This window comes from Ostrea edulis, chromosome 10, assembly GCF_947568905.1.
Source record: "Ostrea edulis chromosome 10, xbOstEdul1.1, whole genome shotgun sequence".
NCBI classification, from domain to species: domain Eukaryota; kingdom Metazoa; phylum Mollusca; class Bivalvia; order Ostreida; family Ostreidae; genus Ostrea; species Ostrea edulis.
In genome coordinates, this window is record NC_079173.1 from 4,063,112 (window position 1) to 4,080,094 (window position 16,983).

At 36.5% G+C, this 16,983-nt stretch overlaps 1 protein-coding gene across 12 annotated transcripts in view; it reads left to right on the forward strand.

Moving 5' to 3' along the window:
* The window catches only part of LOC125666583 (UPF0415 protein C7orf25 homolog), an 88,373-nt gene extending 72,313 nt beyond the window's left edge, over window positions 1-16,060 (forward strand). For all 12 annotated transcript variants that reach the window (XM_048899764.2, XM_056151710.1, XM_048899763.2 and 9 more), the window contains 3 exons: window positions 980-1,164; window positions 13,115-13,195; window positions 15,816-16,060. In XM_048899764.2, the coding sequence (XP_048755721.2) occupies window positions 980-1,164; window positions 13,115-13,195; window positions 15,816-15,905 (356 nt within the window). In that variant the 3' untranslated portion in view covers window positions 15,906-16,060. The remainder of the gene's footprint in view (window positions 1-979; window positions 1,165-13,114; window positions 13,196-15,815) is intronic.
* Window positions 16,061-16,983: the final 923 nt, after the last annotated feature.

The following is a 16,983-nucleotide window of genomic DNA, read 5'->3' on the forward strand; positions in this document are numbered from 1 at the left end:
ACATCGTTCCGAAAAAGCGACCGTCGGAAGATAGCGTCAGAGTTAACAATGCAATATTGTAACATTATTTTCTCAATATCAGCAACAAGTAAATGGTACATGTTATATATTAATGTAACGAGAAAATTATCACCTTTCTACCTGCAAAATATGATTGGTTTTTGAAGCGCGGCCAATTTTGGCCAATAACGTCCCTTGTTCTTTACCCGCCTTAAACCGAAAAATTTCTGTCAGCTTGTGTCGTTGATCATTTGGAGGTTGAGCTAGCCTTCTAGATAATCATAAAAGCCTGTAATAAAATGCTTGAATTTATGTTTACTAAGTAATGTTATGTTGGATGATGCATTAAAAGAAGAATTACAATGATTAGAATGCAAATTAGATTTATCAAGTCTCACTTTTACTGACCATGGATTAGTATATATATATGTATAGGGGAACCCTAATAGAAACTTTTAGAAATGGGTATTTTTTTAGTACATAACCTTGATTGTTTGACATCCATATGTGGGGATGTTTATGAGTTTCAGAGCAATTAAAAAAAAATAGCCTTGGATTTTTCTGCTGATTGACAGATAATGCATTTTAGGGATTACAATTTTATTTGTCAAACTATAGAATCATTATGTTCAGGTGTCATCTTTTTCACCTTATCTAGGGTGGGTGGGTGGGGGGGGGGTTGATATCAAGAACATTAGAATATGATGATAAACAAGAGAATCAACCCCCAAAAACATTTTTCATTCCTTGTTGTAAAATGTTGAAGTCCAAATTGTAAAGGTTTTGGGCATACAACCTTCATTTGTCATCCTTAGAATTATTGTATTACATATTCTTTCTTGTTTCTTTGAAAGGAAGGAAATAGTATAAAACACAATGTCAGTGGTCAGGAAATGAAAATTTCACTCCCAAAAATCTCTGCATTTCCTTATGAGATTATTTCACATTATTAAATTCAAAATTTATATTACTTTTGCAGGAAAGGTGATGTATGTGTGTCGTACAGCTCTGGAAGATTTCCGATCTATTCTGGACACACTCGGTGGGCTCAAGGAAAAGGAACGCGCAGAAAAACTCCTTTCCCAAGTGACCATTGTTGATGATGACCCTTCAGACAGGACAATGGAAATGCCGTATTCCCTTAGAATTAAGGAGAGGTCAAAAGTTAGTGTGATATCCGTCAACAAGCTTTTATGTTTTTTTTCAGGTTTGGGCATCTAGAGTAGACTAGGACTGAAATGATTCACATGTTTTTGGTTTTGTTAGACTTTAAGGTCACCTGAGTCACTCAGACGACCTCTTGCATCAATTTAAAAAAAAAAATTAACATTTTCAGCTTCTTCTCTGGAACAGCTGACCTAATTTCAACCAATTTTGGTACATAACATCTATGGGTGAAGGGGAACAAAAATTCCATGGACCCTGCCTCCGGCGGGCTTGAGGGATGTGGCCAAAAATTTCAAAATTAATGTAATCTTTGAAAATCTGTTTTACTCCTGGACATCAAGTGGTTCAACTATTAGCACGATTCTGATAGGCAATGAACCCTTTACCAAAATTGTAGGTTCTTGATTCATGTCAAAGATTGGTCTAGCTGTAGACAGATCAGAGTTACAGACCCACCCCTTATAAAAACCTTTGATTTACGGCTCAGAAAAAAATGTGCACGGTTGAGGCCTTATATCGTTATATTTTTGCATCGCTGTCACATAAATTTGATTTCAAAAAATTCCTAAGATATTTTCCTACTATACTTAATTGTGTCTAAACATACCGTCATATATTCATTAAAGCCCCATACAACCTGAAAACTCACAGCTGAAAACTGTGGTCAACTAGTTCCCAAACTCTGCTTTGTGAACCAGCTTAGCTAGAGGAAACAAAAGAGCACACTTCTGAATTTTATTTTATTTTTTTAAATTCTATTTTTTCCTAATAATAGTAATGTCCTTTATTTAAACAGGATAGCACAATTAGTTTAAAAACTAGTTTACATTGTGGTCCTGAAAACATATATACTGACAGCAGTATTATACAGATACAATATGAAATAGTATATGAAGGTATGTTGTATACATACATGTACGCTATTTACATATGTAAAACTGAAAAGAAATAAAAAATAAAACTGAAAATAATCAAAAACAAATCTATATGGTTTTAATTTCCCGAATGAAAAAAATTCGAACTGGTCTGATAAACTGTTGCTAGTCTGCCAAATAAGTATTATGTCCCAAACCTTGGACCACTGTATCTTTAATCCTCTGATGGATTTCATATGGCGAGACTTGTGATCTTTGACCTTGACCTTTTCCAGAGCAGCAAGGTCAAGTTAGTCATATTGGTATTAAAACATCCCTAGGTTGTGTGAATTTCTGTTTGGGTTATGTTGTGACCCTTTTGGGCTACGCCGGGGCCACAAGATATATAGATTCAAACTTTTTCATGGCAATAAAGATTGAAAAATAAATATTTTCAAACTCACAACAGCTGAACAGCAGGACTGAGGTGACTTAGGTGAGCCCATGGTCCTCATGTTGTCAAATGTTGGTGCATGTGATATTTTTATAAAGTTACCCTTTTAACAGGATGCTTACTTACAAATAAAATTAAAGCAATTCATGAGAATAAGACTGGTGTCTATCAGAATATAAAAGGGACAGTAGTTTAGATAGTGCACCTGTGTATAAACTGATGGGTGTAGTTAGGTGTGACAGAGACGAGTACACCTGTGTATAAACTGATGGGTGTAGTTAGGTGTGACAGAGACTAGTACACCTGTGTATAAACTGATGGGTGTAGTTAGGTGTGACAGAGACTAGTACACCTGTGTATAAACTGATGGATGTAGTTAGGTGTGACAGAAACTAGTACACCTGTGTATAAACTGGTTGGTGTAGTTAGGTGTGACAGAAACTAGTGCACCTGTGTATAAACTGGTGGGTGTAGTTTAATAGGTGTGACAGAAAGTAGTGCACCTGTGTATAAACTGGTGGGTGTAGTTAGGTGTGACAGAAACTAGTGCACCTGTGTATAAACTGGTGGGTTGTATAGTTAGGTGTGACAGAAAGTAGTGCACCTGTGTATAAACTGGTGGATGTAGTTAGGTGTGACAGAAACTAGTGCACCTGTGTATAAACTGATGGATGTAGTTAGTGTGACAGAAACTAGTGCACCTGTGTATAAACTGATGGATGTAGTTAGTGTGACAGAAACTAGTACACCTGTGTATAAACTGGTGGGTGTAGTTAGGTGTGAAAAAGACTAGTACACCTGTGTATAAACTGATGGATGTAATTAGATGTGACAGAAACTAGTGCACCTGTGTATAAACTGGTGGTTGTAGTTAGGTGTGACAGAGACTAGTACACCTGTGTATAAACTGGTGGGTTGTATAGTTAAGTGTGACAGAAACTAATGCACCTGTGTATAAACTGATGGGTGTAGTTAGGTGTGACAAAGACTAGTACACCTGTGTATAAACTGGTGGGTGTAGTTTAATAGGTATGACAGAAAGTAGTGCACCTGTGTATAAACTGGTGGGTGTAGTTTAATAGGTGTGACAGAAAGTAGTGCACCTGTGTATAAACTGGTGGGTGTAGTTAGGTGTGACAGAAACTAGTGCACCTGTGTATAAACTGGTGGGTTGTATAGTTAGGTGTGACAGAAAGTAGTGCACCTGTGTATAAACTGGTGGATGTAGTTAGGTGTGACAGAAACTAGTGCACCTGTGTATAAACTGATGGATGTAGTTAGTGTGACAGAAACTAGTACACCTGTGTATAAACTGGTTGGTGTAGTTAGGTGTGAAAGAGACTAGTACACCTGTGTATAAACTGATGGATGTAATTAGATGTGACAGAAACTAGTGCACCTGTGTATAAACTGGTGGTTGTAGTTAGGTGTGACAGAGACTAGTACACCTGTGTATAAACTGGTGGGTTGTATAGTTAAGTGTGACAGAAACTAGTGCACCTGTGTATAAACTGATGGGTGTAGTTAGGTGTGACAGAGACTAGTACACCTGTGTATAAACTGGTGGGTTGTATAGTTAGGTGTGACAGAAAGTAGTGCACCTGTGTATAAACTGGTTGGTGTAGTTTAATAGGTGTGACAGAAAGTAGTACACCTGTGTATAAACTGGTGGGTGTAGTTTAATAGGTGTGACAGAAAGTAGTGCACCTGTGTATAAACTGGTGGGTGTAGTTTAATAGGTGTGACAGAAAGTAGTGCACCTGTGTATAAACTGGTGGGTGTATTTTAATAGGTGTGACAGAAAGTAGTGCACCTGTGTATAAACTGGTGGTTGTAGTTAGGTGTGACAGAGACTAGTACACCTGTGTATAAACTGGTGGGTGTAGTTAGGTGTGACAGAAACTAGTACACCTGTGTATAAACTGGTGGGTGTAGTTAGGTGTGACAGAGACTAGTACACCTGTGTATAAACTGGTGGGTGTAGTTAGGTGTGACAGAGACTAGTACACCTGTGTATAAACTGGTGGGTGTAGTTAGGTGTGACAGAGACTAGTGCACCTGTGTATAAACTGATGGGTGTAGTTAGGTGTGACAGAGACTAGTACACCTGTGTATAAACTGATGGGTGTAGTTAGGTGTGACAGAAAGTAGTGCACCTGTGTATAAACTGGTGGGTGTAGTTAGGTGTGACAGAGACTAGTACACCTGTGTATAAACTGGTGGGTGTAGTTAGGTGTGACAGAGACTAGTGCACCTGTGTATAAACTGGTGGGTGTAGTTAGGTGTGACAGAGACTAGTACACCTGTGTATAAACTGATGAATGTAGTTAGGTGTGACAGAAACTAGTACACCTGTGTATAAACTGGTGGGTGTAGTTAGGTGTGACAGAAACTAGTGCACCTGTGTATAAACTGGTGGGTGTAGTTAGGTGTGACAGAGACTAGTACACCTGTGTATAAACTGATGGATGTAGTTAGGTGTGACAGAAACTAATACACCTGTGTATAAACTGGTGGGTGTAGTTAGGTGTGACAGAAACTAGTGCACCTGTGTATAAACTGGTGGGTGTAGTTAGGTGTGACAGAGACTAGTACACCTGTGTATAAACTGATGGATGTAGTTAGGTGTGACAGAAACTAGTACACCTGTGTATAAACTGGTGGGTGTAGTTAGGTGTGACAGAGACTAGTACACCTGTGTATAAACTGGTGGGTGTAGTTAGGTGTGATAGAGACTAGTACACCTGTGTATAAACTGGTGGGTGTAGTTAGGTGTGACAGAAACTAGTACACCTGTGTATAAACTGATGGGTGTAGTTAGGTGTGACAGAGACTAGTACACCTGTGTATAAACTGGTGGGTGTAGTTAGGTGTGACAGAAACTAGCTGCACAGGCAGACCAATAGATCTGTGACAAAACCAATTTGATTTCATGAACTTAAGGATATAATCAGATTTACTGGATCCTATTTCCAGGAAAATTGAATTTCCCTCTGCTGATTGGGTTTAGCTAAATGCGTAAGCTGATTTAGACATGACTATGCAAGTTCATCTCCTCAGTCCATCTGTAAGTTATCTCCGAGTCAGTCCCTGTTTTCATTGAGTCTGTCTCTGTTTTCTGTTTTCATTGAGTCTGTCTCTGCTTTCTGTTTCTTTGAGTCTGTCTCTGTTTTCAATATCTGACTCTGTCTCTGTTTTCTGTTTCTCTGAGTCTGTCTCTGTTTTCTATTTCTCTGAGTCTGTCTCTGATTTCAATATCTCTGAGTCTGTCTCTGATTTCAATATCTCTGAGTCTGTCTCTGATTTCAATATCTTTGAGTCTTGTCTCTGTTTTCTGTTTCTTTGAGTCTGTCTCTGTTTTCTGTTTCTCTGAGTCTGTCTCTGTTTTCTGTTTTCATTGAGTCTGTCTCTGTTTTCTGTTTCTCTGAGTCTGTCTCTGTTTTCTGTTTCTCTGAGTCTGTCTCTATTTTCTGTTTTCATTGAGTCTGTCTCTGTTTTCTGTTTCTCTGAGTCTGTCTCTGTTCTCTGTTTCATTGAGTCTGTCTCTGTTTTCTGTTTCATTGAGTCTGTCTCTGTTTTCAATATCTGACTCTGTCTCTGTTTTCTGTTTCTCTGAGTCTGTCTCTGTTTTCTGTTTCTCTGAGTCTGTCTCTGTTTTCAATATCTGACTCTGTCTCTGTTTTCTGTTTCTCTGAGTCTGTCTCTGTTCTCTGTTTCTCTGAGTCTGTCTCTGTTCTCTGTTTCTCTGAGTCTGTCTCTGTTTTCTGTTTTCTCTGAGTCTGTCTCTGTTTTCTGTTTCATTGAGTCTGTCTCTGTTTTCTGTTTCTCTGAGTCTGTCTCTGTTTTCTGTTTCATTGAGTCTGTCTCTGTTCTCTGTTTTCTCTGAGTCTGTCCCTGTTTTCTTTTTCTCTGAGTCTGTCTCTGTTTTCTGTTTCTCTGAGTCTGTCTCTGTTTTCTGTTTCTCTGAGTCTGTCCCTGTTTTCTGTTTCTCTGAGTCTGTCTCTGTTTTCTGTTTCTCTGAGTCTGTCTCTGTTTTTTGTTTCTCTGAGTCTGTTTCTGTTTTCTGTTTCTCTGAGTCTGTCTCTGTTTTCTGTTTCTCTGAGTCTGTCTCTGTTTTCTGTTTCTCTGAATCTGTCTCTGTTTTTTGTTTCTCTGAGTCTGTCCCTGTTTTCTGTTTCTCTGAGTCTGTCTCTGTTTTCTGTTTCTCTGAGTCTGTCTCTGATTTCAATATCTCCAAGTCTTGTCCCTGTTTTCAATATCTCTGAGTCTGTTTCTGTTTTCTGTTTCTCTGAGTCTGTCTCTGATTTCAATATCTCCAAGTCTTGTCCCTGTTTTCAATATCTCTGAGTCTGTCTCTGTTTTCTGTTTCTCTGAGTCTGTCTCTGTTTTCTGTTTCTCTGAGTCTATCTCTGTTTTCTGTTTCTCTGAGTCTGTCTCTGTTTTCAATATCTGAGTCTGTCTCTGTGTTCTGTTTCTCTGAGTCTGTCCCTGTTTTCTTTTTCTCTGAGTCTGTCTCTGTTTTCTGTTTCTCTGAGTCTGTCTCTGTTTTCTGTTTCTCTGAGTCTGTCTCTGTTTTCTGTTTCTCTGAGTCTGTGTCTGTTTTCTGTTTCTCTGAGTCTGTTTCTGTTTTCTGTTTCTCTGAGTCTGTCTCTGTTTTCTGTTTCTCTGAGTCTGTCCCTGTTTTCTGTTTCTCTGAGTCTGTTTCTGTTTTCTGTTTCTCTGAGTCTGTCTCTGTTTTTTGTTTCTCTGAGTCTGTCTCTGTTTTCTGTTTCTGTCTCTGATTTCAATATCTCCAAGTCTTGTCCCTGTTTTCAATATCTCTGAGTCTGTCTCTGTTTTCTGTTTCTCTGAGTCTATCTCTGTTTTCTGTTTCTCTGAGTCTGTCTCTGTTTTCAATATCTGAGTCTGTCTCTGTGTTCTGTTTCTCTGAGTCTGTCCCTGTTTTCTTTTTCTCTGAGTCTGTCTCTGTTTTCTGTTTCTCTGAGTCTGTCTCTGTTTTCTGTTTCTCTGAGTCTGTGTCTGTTTTCTGTTTCTCTGAGTCTGTTTCTGTTTTCTGTTTCTCTGAGTCTGTCTCTGTTTTCTGTTTCTCTGAGTCTGTCCCTGTTTTCTGTTTCTCTGAGTCTGTTTCTGTTTTCTGTTTCTCTGAGTCTGTCTCTGTTTTTTGTTTCTCTGAGTCTGTCTCTGTTTTCTGTTTCTCTGAGTCTGTCTCTGATTTCAATATCTCCAAGTCTTGTCCCTGTTTTCAATATCTCTGAGTCTGTCTCTGTTTTCTGTTTCTCTGAGTCTGTCTCTGTTTTCTGTTTCTCTGAGTCTGTCTCTGTTTTCTGTTTCTCTGAGTCTGTCTCTGTTTTCTGTTTCTCTGAGTCTGTCTCTGTTTTCTGTTTCTCTGAGTCTGTCTCTGTTTTCAATATCTGAGTCTGTCTCTGTTTTCTGTTTCTCTGAGTCTGTCTCTGTTTTCTGTTTCTCTGAGTCTGTCTCTGTTTTCTGTTTCTCTGAGTCTGTCTCTGTTTTCTGTTTTCTCTGAGTCTGTCTCTGTTTTCTGTTTCTCTGAGTCTGTCTCTGTTTCTCTGAGTCTGTCTCTGTTTTCTGTTTCTCTGAGTCTGTCTCTGTTCTCTGTTTCTCTGAGTCTGTCTCTGTGTTCTGTTTCTCTGAGTCTATCTCTGTTTTCTGTTTTCTCTGAGTCTGTCTCTGTTTTCTGTTTGTCTGAGTCTGTCTCTGTTTTCTGTTTCTCTGAGTCTGTCTCTGTTTGAGTCTGTCTCTGTTTTCTGTTTCTCTGAGTCTGTTTTTGTTTTCTGTTTCTCTGAGTCTATGTATGAGAAGAAAAATGTCAATAAATAAAAAACATCTTTTCTTGTGATTTAAGAATAGATAATTTTAATGAAATTAATGGGATTTATTAATTATAGGATCAACTTCATACCTCTGGTATTAATTAAATACAAGCCGATTAAGTAGAATTAAGTAGATTTCTGCGGATAATTAAAAATCAGGGTCAACTGTATTGCATCATTTCTAATTTTAGCAGCTAGGGGGTGATTGCAGCAGTGATACAGCTGGTATTTATTTCCCAACATAAATCATTTAATTCTATTGTTTTCAAAATTGGTTAGGTGTTTGTTTAATTTACAAAAATTTGGTACAAAGAAGAGATATCTAATGATCATTGAGATAACAATCACCATAAATCCTAAGTTCTTTATAAACCGACCACCCCTCTAATCCGGCCATTTCATTCAGTCCGGCAGCTGGCCAGTTTAGAGAAGAATGATATTGTTAAGAGGATGTTTTAAATGCGAATTTGATGAGTTGACTTGGTATACCAAATTTTGTTCCATATATAAATAAATTATTTAGATCCATTTTGAAAATTAGATAGTATAAATTTTTCCAACGTGAATTTCAATGAATAGATCTTTAAATCATACATGGTATTTATAATTGAATTAATGGGTGCTGTACTGAAAATAACTACTTTTTTCATTATGAATTGATGTAGGAATGTCTTTGATTATAATTCATGATATCATATAGTTAATTTTTAACAGAGTGATTTGATAAATTGAATTATTCAATATTTATCAACAACTGAATGAGGATTTGCTAAATGAATGTGCACAGCAATAACAAGAAAACTATTTCAATGAGAAAGCAAATATTCAATACGCCGGTTTCGAGATACGTCCGAGTTATTTCTCTTTGGAGAACTCTCGTACATAGTAAGGCGCAAAAGAATTTGTTTACTCGCGGGAGTGGGACAGATATTCATCACAGTGTAAGTGAATGTACTCAGTAAGTTTCTCATACGCTGTTTGATAACCCGAATTCGACTGATACACAAACTAAGTAAGTGATAAGTATTTAGGGAGTAATTAAATACATAGAATTCTTATCCTATCATATTATTTCGCTGGTCATAAGTACCATATCCAAGATATTTCTTGCAAGTATGACATTGTTTGTATGTTTCCTCTTCGGTAAAACATTTCTTTCGATAGTATTTAGTATTTCCCACATTTACATATTTAAAGAGAAGCCACTTTTAATACATTTCATCGTCTTCCTCGTTGGCTGCATATCCACTCTGTCCCACTTATGCATTCAAAGTTCCACTAAATGCACCTCCTATACAGAAGAGTTCGTATCTCGAAACTGGCATATTGAATTCAGTTAATTTACTACTTTTTAGAATAACCATAGATATAAGTGTGTAATAACTGGAAGGGGGGGGGGGGGGGGGGGGGGGGGGGGGAGGGGATGAAGCCTTTTACCAAAGTTGTAATTTCCTGATCCCTGTAGGAGTAGGGTTTTAATTTGGCACCAAAGTGGGACCAAAATCGCCATGTATTCATTAGTAATTGAACATTTGTAACTTCTTTTTGATAATTATAGCCATTCAAATTCTTTCTCAGATTTAGTATGAAGCATCTTTAAAACAAGGATGAATTAAATTGTAAATTTAATGACTCTTGTACCCCCAAGGCTTTAGAGGTGGGGCAAACTCTGTCAAAAATTGACCAATTTTCAAAAAATTTCTCTACAACCACACAATGAGTGAGAAATGTGATGTAGAGCAGGTAGGCCATCTACCAAAATTGTTAATCATGATTCCTGGGGTAGGGGTTCTGACTCCGGGGTAACCGGGCCAAACTTGGTATATGAGTATTTATGTGTAAAACATTTTAAAAACATCATTGTAGTCATATTGATATTAAATTGAAACTAAATGGAAATTTGGAATGAGTGGTAGCCCTAAATTAGCAAAATTGTAAATATCATGATCCTAGGGGTAGGGGTTTTGGTATCGGGGTGAGGTCAAAATGGTCAGTGATCAAATGTGTTAACAATTGAACATTTTTAACTTCTTGATAACAAATAACTAATATAATAATCATAATTATGTAAAGCCTTTCATCAGTGTTTGGCACTTTGAGGGCAATTAATTATTAAGAACACATCTTGTTTTATACTGTTGCTGAATATTAGAATTTAGCTTAGATATTCAGAACAGCTAGGAAATATTTTCTAGATTTCTTAGCCCTTGGGACTAGCAATTCTTTTAATTAATACTCAGGTGACTGATAAGGCCTGTGGGTCACTTGTTTAGTATCAAAACTCTTAACTTTTGTGACCTTGACATTTGACTTACTTTTTGTATACATGACATTGTATATTTTATTGGAAGACTTTCATATAATACCATGGTGTTTGATATTGTGACCTTGACCATGGAGTTTGACCAACTTTTAAAAAAAACTGATCTATTCAATGTCTTCTGTTCAATGTCTTCTGTTCAATGTCTTCTATTCAATGTCTTCTGTTCAATGTCTTCTGAACTATATAAGGTAGATCTCTCATATTTTAGAAACATATATTTTATGGCATGACCTTTCATTTTATACCATGACCTATCACCTTGTGACCTTCTCTAGAACAGAAAGGTCATGTGAGTCATATTGGTGTAGAGTCATCCACATGTTGTGTAAATTCATATTCATGCAGTCATGACTCTCTTAGGCTAAGTGGGGTTACAATATGGGGTCAACATTTCTTGTGGTAATGAAGACTGAAATCAAAATGTTTTAAATTCATGTTCATGCAGTCATGACCCTCCTGGGCTAGCAGGGGCCACAATACGGGGTCAAAATTTCTCTTGGTAATGAAGATTAAAAGCAAGATCTTTTTTTTAAAAAAAACTACAACAGCTGAACAACGGCAGGGCTGAGGTAACCAAGGTGAAATATGTCCCATGAGCCACCTGTGGATTCTTTATATTGAAGCGCATTAGGGTTGCACTGTTGATAAATCAGCGCTATTGATCAGTTTGGGTATTATTCTGTGATAAATGTACCACTGATATGAAATTCTAATTGGAAAAAAACCTGTGTGAACTCCTGGGAAATGAAGTGTTTTTTTCTGATATATCCGCAATCTAATTAAAATGAGAGTCTTTGATCTCCTCTCATAGTTCATTTACAAAAGATGAGTGGAGGAAATACAGGAGCAGATCTAACATCTGATGTTAATTCAGTTCTTAATGTCTTCTAGTCTCTGATTGGTCAAATTCAAACTAGGATATCCAATTTATTTTGTATACATGTGATATGGTTTGGTATAGGGACCCCCCCCCCCCCCTTACAATCAGCATCCAGAACTACTTTTCTTTCTTTTTGATTTACATCGCAGTACTGTTGTAGGATGTTTATGAGAACAGAGAGTCGACGTGTGCAATAAGATACTAAGAGAACAGAGTCAACGTGTGCAATAAGATACTAAGTCTTTCTATTAATACACAGATTGTTTTTTCAGTGTAAAGCAAGAAATATAGAATCTACTTGTACGCAAAATCAATGTTGTTAAAAAATCAATACATTCTCTGTGTCACTGTGATATTTGAATAATAGATTCAAACAAAGACATAGAGACATTATGTTTGAATTAATATGGTATACCAAGTATTTGCAAATTTTACCCTGTTCATTTTGAAACACACATTCACTTGTTGATCAAGATTACTCACTTGCTAATATATTTTCCTGCGTGAGATGTAATATTGCAAGCAAGCAAGTTGTAAGTTTTGATGAAGTAAAAAACTTTCAGAAAATTGAAAGCCACAAATTTCTGATATTTGAAAACTTGATTTGTGTCGCGTCATAGACTAGTAAATAATTTCCTGTATTTTCTCAATCTCTGTCGGAGTGAATTCAAAGTTGATCTTACAAAGGCAGCAAAATATGCATTGCATGCAATTAGCCTGCACATATTCTCAGTTATGAAGTTCGTAGCAAACTTCACCTTCAATAACTATGTCTACAATTTTGAAAAATATAGGTTCCATAAAACTAAGATGGCTGCCTTCACAGCTTGATGCTTCGTCATGGTTGCTAAGTGAATCATAGCACGGCATAAGTGATTTGTATTTTACAGTATTTTGGTAAACGAAGATTTGTACTTTTGTCATTTTGCATTACATTACAAGGAATGAATTTAATTTTGGGGCATATTATACGATATGACCTGGTTTGGGTCAGTTTATTCTTTGTGGATTATAAAGCATAAACAGACCCAAACCGGGCAATATATTGCATTATATGTTCCAAAATGAAAGTCATTCCTTAATTAAGTAAATTGATATAGACAGCCATGTCAGATAGAAATCTGTAATTTGTATTTCTTTAAGAAATGAATGTAGCTGTTATTATAATCAAGATAATGGTTTGGTCCATGACTCCTACTAACCAGGCCTTCCTTAAAGTCCAGAAATGAAACGCATGATTTTCTTAAAAACCATTCACTTTCAAGTTAGCAAATGTATATATATATATCAGTGTCAGATCTAGACTTTACTGTAGGGAGTTTTGAGGGCTGAAATGGGAGGGGGTGAATTTTAAAAAGATTGATTCAAAATGGTGCATTTTAATGCATTTTTGACTAAAATTCTTGTTCCTTCTTCATTTCATTTATAGTCACCACATCCTGTGTAGGTTTGGGTGTGGTTTAAAAAAAGAAAGAGTGGGAGGTTCCCCCCCACCCCCACCCCCTAAATCCGCCACTGTGTATCTCTGTAAGGTGATTGGTACACATCATGGTCCCTAGGCCTCAGTGTTTTATCAGTGTTTATGATTTCTTGTTTTCCTTGTAGATAATTTTTGGGACAGGGGACAAACTTAGAGCTGTAACAGTGACGGCCAATTCCAGTTTTGTGAGAGCTGCTCAGCATCAGGTAATTATAGTCAAAGGGGAGTAACTCTATATCACAGACATTCTATTAATTCTAGTTTTGTGAGAGCTGATAACATCAGGTAATTATAGTCAAAGGGGAGTAACTCTATATCACAGACGGTCTATTAATTCCAGTTTTGTGAGAGCTGCTCAGCATCAGGTAATTATAGTCAAAGGGGAGTAACTCTATATCACAGACGGTCTATTAATTCCAGTTTTGTGAGAGCTGCTCAGCATCAGGTAATTATAGTCAAAGGGGAGTAACTCTATATCACAGACGGTCTGTTAATTCCAGTTTTGTGAGAGCTGCTCAGCATCAGGTAATTATAGTCAAAGGGGAGTAACTCTATATCACAGACGGTCTATTAATTCTAGTTTTTTGAGAGCTGCTCAGCATCAGGTAATTATAGTCAAAGGGGAGTAACTCTATATCACAGACGGTCTATATTAATTCTAGTTTTGTGAGAGCTGATAACATCAGGTAATTATAGTCAAAGGGGAGTAACTCTATATCACAGACAATCTATTAATTCTAGTTTTGTGAGAGGTGCTCATGTATCATCATAAAGGAAAGTATAGTAATAACTTATTTAGAATTCAGTAAATCTATATCTATTTGAATATTTCTCAAAGTCAAAATTTAACTGGAAATACGAACTTTTGAATAATTGCACCCCACACCCCCTTGTTTTTCTAAGTAACCAGGGCACTCGGTACAATGAATAAGGTAGACCATGATAAAGTTGATAAATCAGAGCATTCTACAGTATTTTACAATACTGCATCATTACATAATAGTGTTGTTCCACTTCTGTAATATTTTCCTAATCCAATACGTAATCAGTAAACATGTATGTCACTTGTAAACTAACAATCCCTATATAATCCAAATTACGTAATCAGTAAACATGTATGTCACTTGTAAACTAACACTCCCTATTCCAATACGTAATCAGTAAACATGTATGTCACTTGTAAACTAACAATCCCTATATAATCCAATATGTAATCAGTAAACATGTATGTCACTTGTAAACTAACAATCCCTATTCCAATACGTAATCAGTAAACATGTATGTCACTTGTAAACTAAGAATCCCTAATCCAATACGTAATCAGTAAACATGTATGTCACTTGTAAACTAACAATCCCTAATCCAATATGTAATCAGTAAACATGTATATCACTTGTAAACTAACAATCCCTAATCCAATACGTAATCAGTAAACATGTATGTCACCTGTAAACTAACAATCCCTATATAATCCAATACGTAATCAGTAAACATGTATGTCACTTGTAAACTAACAATCCCTAATCCAATACGTAATCAGTAAATATGTATGTCACTTGTAAACTAACAATCCCTAATCCAATACGTAATCGGTAAACCATGTATGTCACTCGTAAACTAACAATCCCTAATCCAATACGTAATCAGTACACCATGTATGTCACTTGTAAACTAACAATCCCTATTCCAATACGTAATCAGTAAACATGTATGTCACTTGTAAACTAACAATCCCTATATAATCCAATACGTAATCAGTAAACATGTATGTCACTTGTAAACTAACAATCCCTATATAATCCAATACGTAATCAGTAAACATGTATGTCACTTGTGAACTAACAATCCCTAATCCAATACGTAATCGGTAAACATGTATGTCACTTGTAAACTAACAGTCCCTATTCCAATACGTAATCAGTAAACATGTATGTCACCTGTAAACTAACAATCCCTATTCCAATACGTAATCGGTAAACATGTATGTCACTTGTAAACTAACAATCCCTAATCCAATACGTAATCAGTAAACATGTATGTCACCTGTAAACTAACAATCCCTATATAATCCAATACGTAATCAGTAAACATGTATGTCACTTGTAAACTAACAATCCCTAATCCAATACGTAATCAGTAAATATGTATGTCACTTGTAAACTAACAATCCCTAATCCAATACGTAATAAGTAAACATGTATGTCACTTGTAAACTAACAATCCCTAATTCAATACGTAATCAGTAAATATGTATGTCACCTGTAAACTAACAATCCCTAATCCAATACGTAGTCAGTAAACCATGTATGTGCAATGATATTTTGATATACCATATTCATCGTCTTGAGCACCCTATTCCGATAAGCTCCCATTAGATTTTTTCCAACTCTACACCACCACCCCACCCCCACCACCCCCATTAGATACAGTATGAGTTGTATGAACCTTATACATATACTGATAATCTTTGTGTATTCACTGTGTTGTTTTGACAATTTGAAATAATAAATACGAAATCAGCACAACATGTATGTCACTTGTAAATTAACAATTGAAATAGATATTCCAGCTGTTAGTCCCCTACCGATATTGCTTGTACAAACTCTTTTGCAAATTTCAATGGCAACTTTTGTAGACTCCACTATTTTAAACTGAGGACTCTAGATCACATGAGCAGTGGATGTTCATGTGTTCTTATTCGTCCCCCAAGGTTGACCTTTGGGATACTCTTGAAAAATGTTTTGAATACTGTGTTCAATCTTGAGTTGATTCATGGGCAGATCACAGACTCTGGCAAGTGTTTATTTGTTTATTTATTTATTTCAGGGTGTGTCATATGCGGTGTACCTTCATCCATCAAGAGCTTTAACTGAGGAGAAAGAGAAGAGTGCTGTCCCTTTCTCTCCCACTGACTGAGAACATGCACTGCCATTATTAATCAATTCATGGCATTAATTAGTCCAGCAGTCACTGATACTAAGGGATGGACAAGGATTTGTTATTTTTGTTGAAGACTTCTGACATCATTATTTATAAAGCGCTGTAGAGTTTATTAAATGTATAGTCCTGGGGGTAACATTGTTATTTTTGTTATCTGCTAAAGAGAAGATCTTTCAGGTTTGTTAGATTTAACACACAATCAAGAAAAAACAGATCTTTGCAAGAAAGTTTGGGGAGGTTCAAACTCCAGTCATCTCTGTATATTTCATTATAATGCTACAACTTCAGTGTTATTGCTGCTACAGGCTTTCTGATATATAACTGTATAAAGTTACAAAAGTGCAGTAAATTATAATGCTTACAACTTGATGAAAAAGTGAAGATAACAAGCAATGATCAATCTCATAACTCCTGTAAATAATACCACACTGAGAGTAAGACAAACATGGAACCCCTTGACACATGTAACCAAAGTTAGGAGGAGGAGTAAGCATCCCCCGTTGACAGGTTACACCCACCATGAGCCCTATATCTTGATCAGGTAAATGGAGTAATCTGTAGTCAAAATCAATATGTAAAGAACGGCATAACAATTAGTATGAAACAGGCCAAACAGCAATCAGCCTAATAGCAGATTGTATTGGCAGCAAACTTAGAAAGACACTGTAACATCAACTTGTTCATCAGTAGCCTGCCTCAAAAATATGGAAAGTTGACATACATGTATAAATATGATAACATTCACTGCAAAATTTTCACGCATTTAGTTCATTTTCATCGTGCACCGTATAGTGTTATCTTAAAATGAGCCTGGGGGGGGGGGGTTAATGTTTTTGCTGTCTGCCTGATTTTGTATCGTAACTCTAACATTACTCATAACTTTGAATGGTGAGTGAAATCTTTGTAGGGGTTTCTGAGATACCTTGTGGCCTTTTGACGCATGCGTTGTACATCAGTACATAGCGGGATGTGACACATGAACTAAGTGGGGAAAATTCTATTCCAAAACGCCGAGCTCCCATGCAAATCTCAACATTCGGTATGTCTATGAAAA